The sequence below is a fragment of the Triticum urartu genome, chromosome 2A, assembly GCF_056163025.1.
Source record: "Triticum urartu cultivar PI428250 chromosome 2A, HENAU_Tu73, whole genome shotgun sequence".
Taxonomy (NCBI): Eukaryota; Viridiplantae; Streptophyta; class Magnoliopsida; order Poales; family Poaceae; genus Triticum; species Triticum urartu.
The window spans coordinates 720649110-720667599 of NC_141874.1; the positions used below are offsets into that span (position 1 = coordinate 720649110).

Here is an 18490-nt window from a genome sequence, read left to right on the forward strand (position 1 = left end):
CCCACCCAACGTTGATGAATGGTTAGAATTTCAATCACGAAAGGCGAACTCAGAAGAAGCTATATTATATGACAACGAAGAGTGGAAGTATGAAGTGAAAGAGCCAGGAGGAACCACAAACGATGGCCGGCAACATGGAGGTCGGGCTTTCAAGGTGTCGTTAACACAATGTGATTGCTCTTGCGGGAGGCCATTGTTGCTTCATCTCCCATGCTCACATTTGTATACCGCCGGTCGCGTTAGAAATGTGGACATCAATCACCCACGCACCATGAGGGAGTTGGAGTTCTCAATCATGACGGTCAAGAAAACATGGGCTCCCCGCTTTCACCCATACTTTGACCAATCACAATGGTCGAAGTACCATGGAGTTCAACTATGGCCGGATCCGGAGTTGAAGGTTGTTAAACGTGGTAGACGTAAAACAAAGCGTTTTAGAGGCGACATGGACGGATGGGGCCATGGTGGCCGCCGCGAAGCGGGAAACGATCAATTCCAAGAGCCTCGTGAGAGCTCCCGTTGTGGGGAATGCAAAGGTCATGGCCACAACAAAAGAAAATATACGAAACCAAGGAAAAGGTCTAAGAAAAATGATGCAAGCACTAGCCAACAAGGAGCTACACAAGGGAGCCAACCAAGTGGTAGCCAACAAGTGCCAAGCCAACCAAGAGGTAGCCAACAAGTGCGAAGGCAACAACGTGGTAGCCAACAAGTGCCAAGGCAACCAAGTGGGAGCCAACCTAGTGGTAGCCAACAAGTTCCAAGGCAACCAAGTGAGAGCCAACCTAGTGGTAGCCAACAAGTGCCAAGGCAACCAAGTGGGAGCCAACCTAGTGGTAGCCAACAAGTGCCAAGGCAACCAAGTGGGAGCCAACCTAGTGGTAGCCAACAAGTGCCTAGCCAACCAAGTGGTAGCCAACAAGTGCCAAGCCAACCAAGTGTTAGTCAAAGAGGATCTAGGCAACAAAGAGGTCGGCAACTAGGACTTACAAGAGGCCGTGGTGGTGGTAGTCTAGGCCATGGTGGTGGTAGAGCTCGTGGTGGTGGTGTTGGCCGTGGTGATGGTATTGGCCTTGGTGATGGACTTGGCCATGGTGATGGACAAGGGCAAGGTCGTTATAGAGGAATGTTTGGATACCTCGATGGACCATTTCCGTATGTTGCTCACTAACTATAATGTTTCAAATGTTCTTGTTTTCCATATGTTATTTTTTTTCATATGTTCCATTTGTTTGTATTGTCTTTACTAACCATTATGTTTCACTCATTGTAGGTATGGCGGCTTCCCAACCCAACAAACCAACAATGAAGGAGGATGGCGAAGATGAGATGGCGGGATGGTGGGAGAAGGCTGCGAAGAAGCTTAGAGAGGAGGATGCAGCCAAGCTAAAGAAGAAAAAGGATGAGGAGCTTGAGGAGAAGAGGAAGGAAGAAGAGAGAGCGTCAAATGCGATGCGCGCTAGGGAGCAAGCATTGGTGAGGAAATGTGAGGAGGCACAGAAGAAGCGTCAAAAGGATTTTGAAGAAGGAACCATGAAGCTTTGGGCAATTGCAGCTGAAAAAAAAGAGAGGGAGGAAAAGATATTCATGGAGAGGGTGGTTAAGGAGGCCCACCTCATAAGGAAAAGGGAGGAGGAAGAGGAAGAAGAGAAGAAGAAGAAGGAAAAGGGGCCTTGCTCTACGCAATAGAGCTATGTCATGAACTACTATCTCTCCTCTTCGATTTGGTGGTGAACTACTATGTGTCATGAGCTACTATCTCTCCTCTTCGATTTGATTGTGAACTACTATCTCTCCTCTTCGATTTGGTTGTGATCTACTATGTGTCATGAAGTACTATGTATTATGAATTAGTATGTGTCGTGAAGTACTATGTGTCGTGAACTACTATGTGTCACAGTTCTTTGCTTGCTATGTGTCGTGAGCTACTATCTCTCCTCATCAGAATATGTGTGCGTGTGCCAAAAATTTGCTAAGTACAGGTGCAACGCCTAGCTATTGGGCGTTGCACTGCACAGTGTGGCGCCTCAGCACCAGGCGTCACACTGTATAGTGCAGCGCCTAGAGCTGAGGCGTTGCACACATGGACTGAGCTAAACAGAGAGCAAACTTTCTGTTTGTAAGCTACAGCCACTGCAGCGCCTAACACCGAGGCGCCACACTGTACAGTGCAACGCCCAGTAGCTAGGCGTTGCACTGTAGAGTGTGGCGCCTCGGTGCTAGGCGCTGCAGTGGCTGTAGCTTGCAACCAGAATCATTATCAGGTAGAGATGAGGAAGGGAGAGGGGGACTTGGTGCACCCAGAGGGTGCTTGTCATGGTTCAGAGTTCAATGTGGTTGAGCAGGGAGTTGAGGTCACCCTCGAGGATCCAGACCAGTTCAAACATGTCGAGACTGCCAATGTGAATGATCAAGATGAGGGCTTTAATGGTGAAGCTAATGAAGATCAAGTTCAACATTATTAAGACAACAAGTGCAACATAGAGGACCAAGTTCAACATTGCTAAGACGTCAACTCCAAGTTCAACATAACTAAGACATACAAAGAGGATCAAGTTCAACATAGAGCTACCACAAATAAAGGACTATGGCTGGTTCCTAAGAAGAGCTAGTTCCTTGAGCGCTTTTTGGCTGCTCCCCCCCTCTTGCTAGCTAACTTCTTGACCTTCCTAGGAAGAGGAACACGCTCCCGCTCCGGCTCCGGTTCCTCCACGTCATCGACATCGTCATCCAAATAGTCATCCAAAGCCGCCATCCGCGAGGTGCCGACCGTCCTTTTGCCTCTTTCGGTGAAGTCTTCAGGTGTGTACTTGTTGATTCCCTTTCTAGGCTTTAGTATGTATGCAGACCTAACCTGGTACGCCCCCAAGGTCATATCATCATCAGCAACCTATGCATCAACAAAAGATATGGAAAGACCGTGTGTGAGGATATAGTTAGCAATGCATCAACAATTGGATATATATGCTCATGCCATACCTCTTGGGTGACCACACCCACATCCTCATCCTCCAAATGATCACCATGGCTCTGGCCCGAAGCGGGATCTGATGGTGTCACCGACCTAGACCGTTCTGATGATACATACTCGGGGTCACGACAACCAAAAAGGTTTGATAGCCGCCTTAACTTTTGGCCCTGGCGCTGCAACATGTACAAGTGAATGAGACATCGAACGTAGCAACACATGTTAAGTGCTAGTTTGAAGGAGATGTGAACCTTGATGAATGCTCGAAGTGCACCTTCTCCATCGCTTTTGCCAGCCGGGGTTGTTTCAAGAATAGTCTCGGTCTCATCAGCTGCTTTCTTGATCTGGGCACGCTATGAACAGAAATGGCATTAACGTGTTAGGCAAGCGAAGATGTGAATAGTGTGAATGAAAAGCAAAGAGGGCAAATACCACAAAGTTCATCATTGGAGCTGAAGGGATCACTGAGTTGCCTTTCCTGACTAATGCGTTGTACTGGTGTTGGGCTACCTCATCAAAAACAGTGGGTTCTTCCAAAATCTCCTCAGCATACGCCGGCTTGCATACCTCCACACGGGTACTTGCAAGAAACCATGTGAGATAGTTGTTGAACGCTACAGGGCAGTGCTCACGAAGCTGGACTCCTTTTCCAGCCCTAGCTTGCTCCACACTAAGCGCAAACTGTACGACATACTTTCTGTGATGCTTGGCCCAATCCTTAATCTTCCGCTGCCTTTTCCTATCCAACCTGCAAGTTAGAAACATAATATTAGTAGCATCGAAACCGCCGAGAAGCTGCTAAGTACTCAAGGTTAATTATATCTTACGCGTGTAGCAACTTGTCCGTGTCCTCCCACTCCGGCGGATGTGCCTGGAACAAATCAAACTGACGGCGCACTCGATGTGGGAGGTGAAGCTCAACCGCCCAGTTGCATATGAGTGGGCACCGCATACGCCAGAGATCCCTATCCCTAGTGCACATCGGATTCAGCCTGAACTCTAAAGGGTCACCAAAACTATCTCCTGTTCCATACGGCTCCCATATCACCTGCAAAATGGGATAGAATGCAAAATTGATATCGAGTTGCAATAGAAGCATCATAATCACTTATGCCATGTCAATTCACCTGCTCAGGCGTGATCGCGTCAAGCTCACTCTGGTACAACTTGTACATGACCGAGGGATCATCTGTCGTCTCATTTATCACATCCCACTTGTAAGCCCAAGTGGGTAGCCGTAGTAGGTCGCCTTTGTCGTCCCAATCATCGTACTTCACCTTCTTTGAACGTCCAACCGGCAAACGCTCCCAGCTCCATATGGAAAGTGCGAGCAAACAACCACCAATACCTCCAGATGACCTACAACAGGCTTCGTCCAACTGCACATAAAAGAGAACATGGTTCAATTAAGAGCAAGATCGCATTCATAATGTAGCAATGAAGTGAAAAAGAAACAACTTCATACCTGTCTATACAAGTAAGCCAGTGTCGCCGAACCCCAACTCCATTTGCTATCGAAGACGGTCAACGCCTTCAGCCACATCCATGGAGCATTCTTGCCTGTGCCATCAGCAAACATAGTCCTGGATATCACATACCACATGTAGACACGAGCATATATCTTGACCGTGTCCTCATCAGCTTCCGGTGGGCAAGTACCAAAGTGCTCAGTAATCCACGTGAAAGTAGCACCGGCTGCGACTCTTTCCTTCTTCTTGTTTTCTGCTGCTGGTTCCGGAGGCTCCGGAGGAACCATACCGATAAGGGCATGCATCTGCGCGCGCCACCCATCGGAGTCGGTGCTCATACATAGAGGATTCCCATCGATAGGAAGACCGGTGATCATAGCAATATCCTGGAGCGTCACTGTCATCTCCCCAGTCCGTAGATGGAAACTATGTGTCTCCGGCCGCCAATGATCAATAAGTGCGGTGAGTGCTGGAGCATTATTGGGTGGCGTCGACCGTCTGACCATATGAATGAAAGGGAGAAGTCCTGTCTCCCTTACATACGGTGTGTATCGCTCATCATAGCGCATCCACCCAAGGGTGACCCCGTGAGAACGAAGCTTCAAAGGTGCAAGCGCCTACAAACAAACAATTCATAACATTACATATGGGGCATTTGTGTTTGAAATAAATACGAAATTCATAAAATAGGCCACTTTCATTATTACCTGCTGCTCCACCGCCATAGCGTACGACCGGTGTTGTTTGTCCCAGTGATCATCGAGAAGCCAAACCATCCTAACAATTTTGAAAGAAAGCTTTCTTGTCAACACGATTATCTTTTCAATACAAATAAACTAAAGTACGCCTACTAGATGCAAAATACAAAGCATATGTATCCAAACCATTCTTGCCAATACAAATGTAATTTCAATAAACTAAACTAAGCCTACCTCATGCAAGATTCAATACAAATATCTTTTCCATATAAATAAAATGTCAACCTATGTATCCAAACTATATAAATAACATGTCAACCTATGTATCCAAACCACATTCTAGTCTAACAAGGGTTCCCCAAATCTAATACATGCAAGATTCAAACAAAAATTCCCTAAATCTAATACACACAAGATTCAAACAAGGGTTCCTCAAATCTCCGAAATAGTATACATTCTATGGATAGAAAGAAGGGGATCGGAGAAAAGTACCTTCTAGGATGGATTGGTGAAGGAATCCACGGGCCAAATCGTCAGATTTGAAGATTTTTTAAGAGGGGATTGAGAGTGGGAGAGGAGGAAGCCGCCGGCCGCCTGTTCTGTAACTCCTCTGGAACGAATGGGTGGGGTGGGGGGGGGCAGCGGGCGGCTGGCATCTAAGTCACAGTGCAGCGCCTGCGGGCCGGGCGCTGCACATTACGGTGCAGCGCCTGCGGGCCGGGCGCTGCACATTACGGTGCAGCGCCTAGCTCCGAGGCGCTGCACTACTGGGTGCGGGCCCAGGGGCTGCCAAGGTGGACTGAGGTGCAACGCCCCCGAGCTAGGCGCTGCACCGTAGGGTGTGGCGCCTGCGTGGCGGGCGCTACACAAAAGGGTCAGTGCTGTGAAATAGTTTCACGGGCAGTTCATTTTGTGAATTGATTTCGTCCACAGGTCAAAATAGTCAAAATTGCCCTTTCAGTCAGCGGTAGTACGTACTAAAACCTTTTACGTGCAACAGCAAGACCTCCACAGAGACCGTCATTTACCTCCCCCCAGCACGCGTCGGCAGAGACGGAACACGGAATGGAGTACCCCCAAACCACGCATTGATGGTTGATGCCGTCCGGTGGTACTCAGCGGCGTTAACAAGTGCATCGATTCTGGTACGTACTTGCTATACTTTGGGTACGATAATTTGCATCACGAGTGTTGGTCCGTGCGGCGTAGCGATCGCGATCGCAATCACGATCACGCCAACTTACGGCGAGCCTCGTGATCGTGTCGCGTCGGCACGGCGGCACGCGGTGCGCCTCACAGCGCCGCGCGCGCGCGATCGGGGGGACAAAGCCAAGGCCAAGGCCACGCCCAGCACCAACCTCCGCCGGCACGCGGCGCCCTTTTCTTTTGCCCCACGCACACACGCCTCCCTTTGCTTTGAGTTTCGCCTCGCCTCGCCGTGCCGTGTAACCGAGTCCCTGTAAAAATGAAGCACGGTTGATTTACTATCCATTTTACAAAACGACAAAGCTAATTTCCTGCCGGCAGGAAATCTGCAACAGATCCGAATCGTCGGATCCTGATCGTGTGGAAGAAAGGGGCAGGACGGGATTCGAACCCGCGACCTCCTGCAACTGGCCCATCACAGTAACCAACTCACCCGGACTTCGTTGCTGTCAAAAGCGCCCAGGCTATGAATATATTGTGTGGTGGCTCTTTGTTCAAGATTTAAAATGTGAACGACTCTAACTTTGATTGCGAATTTAGTGGGAAGAATCTGAAGACTATGCCATTGACTGTCGTGATTTTCTCTAAATTGGATCTGTCATTTTTTGGGGGGGTGCTAGATCTATTGGCACGTCCTCATTACATTTTTAGTCAAAAAAATCATGCTGAATATGGGATTTGAACTCGCACCTAGCAACTAATGTGAAACACACACTAACCAGCTCAGCTAGACCATTTGTTGCAAAAAAGAATGCACGCCATATTGTTTGACCATTCCATGTTGCTTTTTTTTCTTCTTTTCTGTGAGGAGTTTTTTCAATATACCCCGGTAACTGTTATGTGAATAACATGGTCACTCACACATCGCAAACCCGGTAACTTATATATTCCTGTCCTGATAACTTTGGCGACCGAAGGGGGAGGGGGGAGTTGACGAACTTTTGTGTGAATAGCATGTTAACTCACACATTGCACACCTGATAATTTATGCACCATATCCTGATAACTTTGGCCGGGGCGGGGGGGGGTGTTGATGAAATATCCTCTCGATTGCTTTTGTGTCAATAGCATGGTAACTCACACATTGTAGTCCTGATAGCTGATGTACAAATAACGTAGTAGCTTTTTTGACCCCAAAAAACTAGTGTAAACATACCTTCGATAACTTTTTGTATGAATAGCATGGTAACTCACACATCACATACCTGATAACTAATGCCAGTCATCCCGGTAACTTTGACAACAAGGGGGGGGGGAGTTGATGAAATATCGCCTCGGTAGCTTTTGTGTGAATAGCATGGTAACTCACACATCGTACACCTGATAACTTATGTACCCATGTCCTGATAACTTTGGCGACGAGGGTGGTGGGAGTTGATGAAATATCCCCTCGGTAGCTTTTGTGTGAATAGCATGGTAACTCACACATCGTAGACATGATAACTTATGTACCCAGGTCCTGATAACTTTGGCGATGAGGGTGGGGGGTGGGGCAGTTGATAAAACATCCTCTCGATAACTTTTGTGTGAATAGCATGGTAACTCACACATCGCAGACCTGATAACTTATGTACCTGACCCTGATAAAAAAGTCATAGAGGAGTCCCTCTACACATTCACACGTATAGTACATCATCATTTATGCAGTGATTTTTTTTCAAGAAAATACCTTTCTTTTTGTCATCAGACAATGGTGAAAATGTTGGGGAACGTAGCAGAAATTCAAAATTTTCCTACGTGTCACCAAGATCTATCTATGGAGAGACCAGCAACGAGGGGAAGGAGAGTGCATCTACATACCCTTGTAGATCGCTAAGCGGAAGCGTTCAAGTGAACGGGGTTGATGGAGTCGTACTTGTCGTGATCCAAATCACCGATGATCAAGTGCCGAACGGACGGCACCTCCGCGTTCAACACACGTACAGCCCGGTGACGTCTCCCAAGCCTTGATCCAGGAAGGAGAGAGGGAGAGGTTGAGGAAGACTCCATCCAGCAGCAGCACAACGGCGTGGTGGTGATGGAGGAGCGTGGCAATCCTGCAGGGCTTCACCAAGCACTACGGGATATGAGGAGAAAGAGAGGGAGGGCTGCACCATCAGGCAGAGATCAAAATCACGTGTGTTATGGGCAGCCCCTAGGCCTCATATATATAGGGGAAGGGGAGGAGGCTGCGCCCCCTCTAGGGTTCCCACCCCTAGGGGGGGCGGCAGCCCTAGATGGGGAGCAAGGGGGCGGCCAAGAGGGGGGAGAGGGAGGCGCCCCCTAGGGTGGGCCTTAGGCCCATCTAAGCCTAGGGTTTCCCTTTTTTTCCTCCTAGCTGCCCCTTGGGCCTTGTGGGAGGCGCACCAGCCCACTTAGGGGCTGGTCCCTCACCACCCTTGGCCCATGCAAACCTCCGGGGCAGGTGGCCCCACTTGGTGGACCCCCGGGACCCTCCCGGTGGTCCCGGTACATTACCGATAAACCCCGAAACTCTTCCGGTGACCAAAACAGGACTTCCCATATATAAATCTTTACCTCCGGACCATTCCGGAACTCCTCGTGACGTCCGGGATCTCATCCGGGACTCCGAACAACATTCGGTAACCACATACAAACTTCCTTTATAACCCTAGCGTCATCGAACCTTAAGTGTGTAGACCCTACGGGTTCGGGAGACATGCAGACATGACCGAGACGTTCTCCGGTCAATAACCAACAGCGGGATCTGGATACCCATGTTGGCTCCCACATGTTCCACGATGATCTCATCGGATGAACCACGATGTCAAGGACTTAATCAATCCCGTATTCAATTCCCTTTGTCTAGTGGTACGATACTTGCCCGAGATTCGATCGTCGGTATCCTGATACCTTGTTCAATCTCATTACCGGCAAGTCTCTTTACTCGTTCCGTAACACATCATCCCGTGATCAACTCCGTGATCACATTGTGCACATTATGATGATGTCCTACCGAGTGGGCCCAGAGATACCTCTCCGTTTACACGGAGTGACAAATCCCAGTCTCGATCGGTATGTTACTTGCCCGAGACTCGATCGTCGGTATCCCAATACCTTGTTCAGTCTCGTTACCGGCAAGTCACTTTACTCGTACCGTAATGCATGATCCCGTGATCAACCACTTGGTCACCTTGAGCTCATAATGATGACACATTACCGAGTGGGCCCAGTGATACCTCTCCGTTATATGGAGTGACAAATCCCAGTCTCGATCCGTGTCAACCCAACAGACACTTTCGGAGATACCTGTAGTGCACCTTTATAGTCACCCAGTTACGTTGTGACGTTTGATACACCCAAAGCACTCCTACGGTATCCGGGAGTTGCACAATCTCATGGTCTAAGGAAATGATACTTGACATTAGAAAAGCTTTAGCATACGAACTACATGATCTTGTGCTAGGCTTAGGATTGGGTCTTGTCCATCACATCATTCTCCTAATGATGTGATCCCGTTATCAACGACATCCAATATCCATGGTCAGGAAACCGTAACCATCTATTGATCAACGAGCTAGTTAACTAGAGGCTTACTAGGGACATGGTGTTGTCTATGTATCCACACATGTATCTGAGTTTCCTATCAATACAATTCTAGCATGGATAATAAACGATTATCATGAACAAGGAAATATAATAATAACTAATTTATTATTGCCTCTAGGGCATATTTCCAACAGTCTCCCACTTGCACTAGAGTCAATAATCTAGTTCACATCGCCATGTGATTAACACTCACAGGTCACATCGCCATGCGACTAACACCCAAAGAGTTCTGGGTTTGATCATGTTGCTTGTGAGAGAGGTTTTAGTCAACGGGTCTGAACCTTTCAGATCCGTGTGTGCTTCACAAATCTCTATGTCATCTCCTAGATGCAGCTACCACGGTCTATTTGGAGCTATTCCAAATAACTGTTCTACTATACAAATCCAGTTTACTACTCAGAATAATCTGGATTAGTGTGAAAGTTTGCATCGGCGTAACCCTTTACGACGAACTCTTTTACCACCTCCATAATCAAGAAAATTCTTTAGTCCACTAGTTACTAAGGATAACTTTGACCACTGTCCTGTGATCCGTTCTTGGATCACTCTTGTACCCCTTGACTGACTCATGGCAAGGCACACTTCAGGTGCGGCACACAGCATAGCATACTGTAGAGCCTATGTCTTAAGCATAGGGGACGACCTTCGTCCTTTCTCTCTATTCTGCCGTGGTCGAGCTTTAAGTCTTAACTTCATACCTTACAACTCAGGCAAGAACTCCTTCTTTGACTGATCCATCTTGAACACCTTCAAGATCATGTCAAGGCATGTGCTCATTTGAAAGTACCATTAAGCGTTTTGATCTATCCTTATAGATCTTGATGCTCAATGTTCAAGTAGCTTAATCCAGGCTTTCCATTGAAAAACACTTTCCAAATAACCCTATATGCTTTCCAGAAATTCTACATCATTTCTGATCCATAACATATACTCATCAGAAATTCTATAGTGCTCCCACTCACTTCTTTGGAATTACAAGTTTCTCATAAACTTTGTATAAACCCAAAATCTTTGATCATCTCATCAAAGCATACATTCCAACTCCGAGATGCTTACTCCAGTCCTTAGAAGGATTGCTGGAGCTTTGCATACTTATTAGCATCTTTCAGGATTGACAAAACCTTCCGGTTGTATCACATACAACCTTTCCTCAAGAAAATCGTCGAGGAAACAATGTTTTGACATCCTATCTACAAGATTTCATAAATAATGCAGTAATCGCTAATATAATTCCAACAGACTCTTAGCATCGCTACGAGTAAGGAAGTCTCACCGTAGTCAACTCCTTGAACTTGTCGGAAACTTCTTAACGACAAGTCGAGCTTTCTTAATGGTGACATTTACCATCATTGTCCGTCTTCCTTTTAAAATCCATCTGCACTCAATAGCCTTACGACCATCGAGCCGTTCTGCCAAAGTCTACACTTTGTTTTCATACATGGATCCTCTCTCGGATTTTGTGGCCTCGAGCCATTTATCGGAATCTGGGCCCACCATCGCTTCTCCATAGCTCGTAGGTTCATTGTTGTCTAGCAACATGACTTCCAAGACATGATTACGTACCACTCTGAAGTAGTACGCATCCTTGTCATCCCACGGGGTTTGGTAGTGACTTGATCTGAAGTTTCATGATCACTATCATAAGCTTCCACTTCAATTGGTGTAGGTGCCACAGGAACAACTTCCTGTGCCCTGCCATACACTAGTTGAAGAGATGGTTCAATAACCTCATCAAGTCTTCACCATCCTCCCACTCAATTCTTTCGAGAGAAACTTTTCCTCGAGAAAGGACCCGATTCTAGAAACAATCCCTTATTGCTTTCGAATCTGAGACAGGAGGTATACCCAACTGTTTTGGGTGTCCTATGAAGATGCATTTATCCGCTTTGGGTTCGAGCTTATCAGCCTGAAACTTTTTCACATAAGCGTCGCAGCCCCAAACTTTTAAGAAATGACAGCTTAGGTTTCTCTAAACCATAGTTCATACGGTGTCATCTTATCGGAATTACGTAGTGCCCTATTTAAAGTGAATGTGGTTGTGTCTAATGCCTAACCCATAAACTATCGTGGTAATTCGATAAGAGACATCATGGTATGCATCATATCCTATAGGGTGCAGTTATGATGTTCGGACACACCATCACACTATGGTGTTCCAGGCCGTATTAGTTGTGAAACAATATCTTAATTCTGTGCCAAACTCGTAATTCAGATATTCATCTCTATGATCATATCATAGATATTTTATCCTCTTGTCACGACGATCTTTCAACTTCAACCTGAAATTACTTGAACCTTTCAATAATTCAGACTCGTGATTTATCAAGTAAATATACTCAACATCTACTCAAATCATCTGTGAAGTAAGAACATAACGATATCCACTACACGCCTCAGCACTCATTGGACTGCACACATCAAAATGTATTACTTCCAACAAGTTGCTTTCTAGTTCCATTTTACTGGAAAACGAGGCTTTCAGTCATCTTGCCCGTGTGGTATGATTTGCATGTCTCAAGTGATTCAAAATCAAGTGAGTCCAAACGGTCCATTTGCATGGAGTTTCTTCATGCATATACACCAATAGACATGGTTCGCATGTCTCAAACCTTTCAAAAACGAGTGAGCCCAAAGATCCATCAACATGGAGCTTCTTCATGCGTTTTATACCAATATGACTTACGTGGCAGTGCCACAAGTAGGTGGTACCATCATTACTATCTTATATCTTTTGGCATGAACAAGTGTATCACTACGATCGAGATTCAATAAACCATTCATTTTAGGTGCAAGACCATTGAAGGTATTATTCAAATAAACAGAGTAACCATTATTCTCCTTAAATGAATAACCGTATTGCGATAGACATAATCCAATCATGTCTATGCTCAACGCAAACACCAATCTCTGATGGTAGAGGGATCATGCGATATTTGATCAACCTTGGAAATACTTCCAACACATATCGTCATCTCACCTTTAGCTAGTCTCCGTTTATTCCGTAGCTTTTATTTCGAGTTACTAACACTTAGCAACCGAACCGGTATCTAATACCCTGGTGCTACTAGGAGTACTAGTAAAGTACACATTAACATAATGTATATCCAATATACTTCTATCGACAGCCTTCTCATCTACCAAGTATCTAGGGTAATTCTGCTCCAGTGGCTGTTCCCCTTATTACAGAAGCACTTAGTCTCGGGTTTGGGTTCAACCTTGGGTTTCTTCACTAGAGCAGCAGCTGAATTGCCGTTTCATGAAGTATCCCTTCTTGCCCTTGCCCTTCTTGAAACTAGTGGTTTCACCAACCATCAACAATTGATGCTCCTTCTTGATTTCTACTTTTGTGGTGTCAAACATCACGAATATCTCAAGGATCATCATATATGTCCCTGATATATTATAGTTCATCACGAAGCTCTAGCAGCTTGGTGGTAATGACTTCGGAGAAACATCACTATCTCATCTGGAAGATCAACTCCCATTCGATTCAAATGATTGTTGTACTCAGACAATCTGAGCATAAGCTCAACAATTGAGCTTTTCTCCCTTAGTTTGTAGGCTAAGATAATCGTCGGAGGTCTTATACCTCTTGACGTGGGCACGAGCCTGAAATCCCAATTTCAGCCCTCGAAACATCTCATATGTTTCGCGACGTTTCAAAACCGTCTTCGATGCCTCAACTCTAAACCATTTAACTGAACTATCACGTAGTTATCAAAACGTGTATGTCAGATGTTCGCAACATCCACAGACGACGTTCGAGGTTCAGCACACTGAGCGGTGCATTAAGGACATAAGCCTTCTATGAAGCAATGAGGACAATCCTCAGTTTACGGACCTAGTCCGCATAATAGCTACTATCAACTTTCAACTAATTTTTCTCTAGGAACATATCTAAACAGTAGAACTAAAGCGCGAGCTACGACATAATTTGCGAAGACCTTTTGACTATGTTCAGGATAATTAAGTTTATCTTATGAACTCCCACTCAGATAGACATCCCTCTAGTCATCTAAGTGATTACATGATCCGAGTCAACTAGGCCGTGTCCGATCATCACGTGAGACGGACTAGCCAACGTCGGTGAACATCTTCATGTTGATCGTATCTACCATACGACTCATGCTCGACCTTTCGGTCTTCTGTGTTCCGAGGCCATGTCTGTACATGCTAGGCTCGTCAAGTCAACCTAAGTGTTTGCATGTGTTTCGAGGCCATGTCTGTACATGCTAGGCTCGTCAACACCCGTTGTATTCGAACGTAAGAATCTATACACCCGATCATCACGTGGTGCTTCGAAACTACGAACTGTCGCAACGGTGCACAGTTAGGGGGAACACTTTCTTGAAATTTTAATGAGAGATCATCTTATTTACTACCGTCGTTCTAAGCAAATAAGATGTATAAACATGATAAACATCACATGCAATCAAATAATAGTGACATGATATGGCCAATATCATATAGCTCCTTTGATCTCCATATTGGGGCTCCATGATCATCATCGTCACAGGCATGACACCATGATCTCCATCATCATGATCTCCATCATCGTGTCTCCATGAAGTTGTCACGTCATATATTACTTCTACTACTACAGCTAACGGTTAGCAATAAAGTAAAGTAATTACATGACGTTTATGTTGACACGCAGGTCATAAATAAATTAAGACAACTCCTATGGCTCCTGCCGGTTGTCATACTCATCGACATGCAAGTCGTGATTCCTATTACAAGAACATGATCAATCTCATACATCACATATATCATTCATCACATCCTTTTGGCCATATCACATCACATAGCATACCCTGCAAAAACAAGTTAGACGTCCTCTAATTGTTGTTTGCATGTTTTACGTGGCTGCTATGGGTTTCTAGCAAGAACGTTTCTTACCTACGCAAAACCACAACGTGATATGCCAATTGCTATTTACCCTTCATAAGGACCCTTTTCATCGAATCCGATCCGACTAAAGTGGGAGAGACAGACACCCGCCAGCCACCTAATGCAACTAGTGCATGTCAGTCGGTGGAACCGGTCTCACGTAAGAGTACGTGTAAGGTTGGTCCGGGCCGCTTCATCCCACGATGCCGCCGAATCAAGATAAGACTAGTAACGGCAAGCATATTGAACAAAATCAACGCCCACAACTACTTTGTGTTCTACTCGTGCATAGAAACTACGCATAGACCTAGCTCATGATGCCACTATTGGGGAACGTAGCAGAAATTCAAAATTTTCCTACGTGTCACCAAGATCTATCTATGGAGAGACCAGCAACGAGGGGAAGGAGAGTGCATCTACATACCCTTGTAGATCGCTAAGCGGAAGCGTTCAAGTGAACGGGGTTGATGGAGTCGTACTTGTCGTGATCCAAATCACCGATGATCAAGTGCCGAACGGACGGCACCTCCGCGTTCAACACACGTACAGCCCGGTGACGTCTCCCAAGCCTTGATCCAGGAAGGAGAGAGGGAGAGGTTGAGGAAGACTCCATCCAGCAGCAGCACAACGGCGTGGTGGTGATGGAGGAGCGTGGCAATCCTGCAGGGCTTCACCAAGCACTACGGGATATGAGGAGAAAGAGAGGGAGGGCTGCACCATCAGGCAGAGATCAAAATCACGTGTGTTATGGGCAGCCCCTAGGCCTCATATATATAGGGGAAGGGGAGGAGGCTGCGCCCCCTCTAGGGTTCCCACCCCTAGGGGGGGCGGCAGCCCTAGATGGGGAGCAAGGGGGCGGCCAAGAGGGGGGAGAGGGAGGCGCCCCCTAGGGTGGGCCTTAGGCCCATCTAAGCCTAGGGTTTCCCTTTTTTTCCTCCTAGCTGCCCCTTGGGCCTTGTGGGAGGCGCACCAGCCCACTTAGGGGCTGGTCCCTCACCACCCTTGGCCCATGCAAACCTCCGGGGCAGGTGGCCCCACTTGGTGGACCCCCGGGACCCTCCCGGTGGTCCCGGTACATTACCGATAAACCCCGAAACTCTTCCGGTGACCAAAACAGGACTTCCCATATATAAATCTTTACCTCCGGACCATTCCGGAACTCCTCGTGACGTCCGGGATCTCATCCGGGACTCCGAACAACATTCGGTAACCACATACAAACTTCCTTTATAACCCTAGCGTCATCGAACCTTAAGTGTGTAGACCCTACGGGTTCGGGAGACATGCAGACATGACCGAGACGTTCTCCGGTCAATAACCAACAGCGGGATCTGGATACCCATGTTGGCTCCCACATGTTCCACGATGATCTCATCGGATGAACCATGATGTCAAGGACTTAATCAATCCCGTATTCAATTCCCTTTGTCTAGTGGTACGATACTTGCCCGAGATTCGATCGTCGGTATCCTGATACCTTGTTCAATCTCGTTACCGGCAAGTCTCTTTACTCATTCCGTAACACATCATCCCGTGATCAACTCCTTGATCACATTGTGCACATTATGATGATGTCCTACCGAGTGGGCCCAGAGATACCTCTCCGTTTACACGGAGTGACAAATCCCAGTCTCGATTCGTGCCAACCCAACAGACACTTTCGGAGATACCTGTAGTGCACCTTTATAGTCACCCAGTTACGTTATGACGTTTGATACACCCAAAGCACTCCTACGGTATCCGGGAGTTGCACAATCTCATGGTCTAAGGAAATGATACTTGACATTAGAAAAGCTTTAGCATACGAACTACATGATCTTGTGCTAGGCTTAGGATTGGGTCTTGTCCATCACATCATTCTCCTAATGATGTGATCCCGTTATCAACGACATCCAATGTCCATGGTCAGGAAACCGTAACCATCTATTGATCAACGAGCTAGTTAACTAGAGGCTTACTAGGGACATGGTGTTGTCTATGTATCCACACATGTATCTGAGTTTCCTATCAATACAATTCTAGCATGGATAATAAACGATTATCATGAACAAGGAAATATAATAATAACTAATTTATTATTGCCTCTAGGGCATATTTCCAACAGAAAAGAGTTTTAAAAGACTTTTGTTTTCAAGTATTGAACAACAGCCCGGGTTGGTGTAATGGTTGTTGGTCATGGTATTAGGCGTGCCCTAGGTATTTGATGCAGGTTTGAATCCCATGTAGCGTACTTTTTTCTCAATTCGCCTTTTTTTATTAGTGCCAATTGGGGGGTGAACGGGAGAAGCGGGAGCCATCGAGGGGAGTTGTGCGGAACGGGAGAAGTGGGAGCCATCGAGGGGAGTCGTGCAGATCTGTCGCTAACGACCAGTCGACTGGTCATTAGCACAATCCTTTACAAAATGCAAAGTTTTATTAACATCCAGTGACTTGGTGAAATTAACAAGTGGCAATCTGACAGAACATTGTCTTGGTATTTTAGTGCCTCAAAACATAGTGATGCACATATTTCGTGGCTATGAAAACAACATAGGCTTAAAGTACACATAAATTTTTCCAACTTACATAATTAGATCATGTTCATATAATGTGAGGATTAGTTACGATGGATCTTACAAAATGCAACTTTCTGCAACCAAAGTTCATTACATTAATGTTGGTCACTAAGATGCAGGAAATGAACATGTTAACGATGATTAACATAACAAGCATAGGCATGGCATGAAAGTACACATTATGTAGTGCAAAACTCATGTAGGGTGAAAATGCATAAGAGTTATAGGTCAATGCCTATCATCATGCCAAGTTTATGAGTTTCCATCGAGCAAATTCATCCTAAAGGCATCTCCAACGGTAACCCGCAAAAAACCTTCCGCATCCGTCCGCGGGCAGGAGGATCAGTCCGCGGACACGGATGCGGGAGACAACCATCCAACGTTAGCCGCGCACTATCCGCCTGTAAATTCAAATTAAAATCTACGTTGATCTACAAAACGCACTGGATCACACCCGCACCGGATCGCATTCCACATCACAACCAAAATGAGGCAAATATGCTTAGATTTTTACATGTCTGAATCCAAAAGAACATCAGTCCGACAGTCCATGCTTTCCTGCCGTGCCGTACCGACCATCCCAACAAGATGCTTCCCGGTCAAGAGGTGTCGTCGCTTCTGCGTAGGCAGCCTCCGCGTCCGCGTCCACCTCCGCCTATGTCGCGTCCTCATCTTGCATCGCCGCCAAATGATCTTTCTGCCGCTCCAGCATCTGATAGCGGACGATTACACGATAATTTTAGTGTCGGCATCCAAAGAGTCGATATTCAAGGTCAATATCTTGGCGTCCTCCGCATTTGCAGCGATCTTCACCCTCTTTTCCTCGAGCGCCACATTCCTCTCCTCAATCATGGTCCTCCTCTCTTTGAGCTTTATCTTCTTCTCCGTCGCATCCATCAACTGCTTGAACCTCTCCACCTTCTGCTCCTCCTTGATGTCCGAGTGCCTCACGCATGCCTCTTGCTTCTTTGCCAAGATCTCCTCGAACCTCTCCGTCAGCTTGGCTGGCGCACCTTCTTGCTATGCCCTCTCCTCCTCCCACTTCTTGCCCCACATATTTCTCCTAACCTTCTTCGGCGGTTCTTGGGCTGGGTCTGTAGGGTCACTGGTTTCATCCTCGTTGGCTTGGGCGACGGTCTTGGCAATGAAAAGGTT

The 18490-nt window shown here is 46.5% G+C and overlaps 1 protein-coding gene across 1 annotated transcript; it reads right to left on the minus strand.

Moving 5' to 3' along the window:
* Positions 1–2608: 2608 nt before the first annotated feature.
* LOC125510603 (serine/threonine-protein phosphatase 7 long form homolog) lies at positions 2609–5540 on the minus strand. The gene is made up of 8 exons (XM_087542288.1): positions 5145–5540; positions 4434–5054; positions 4096–4347; positions 3796–4016; positions 3401–3716; positions 3220–3321; positions 2980–3144; positions 2609–2890 (listed from the first exon to the last, which is right to left on the minus strand). The coding sequence occupies exons 1-8, from the start codon at positions 5211–5213 to the stop codon at positions 2609–2611; spliced, it is 2028 nt and encodes a 675-aa protein (XP_087398414.1). The 5' UTR covers positions 5214–5540.
* Between the last annotated feature and the right edge of the window lie 12950 nt (positions 5541–18490).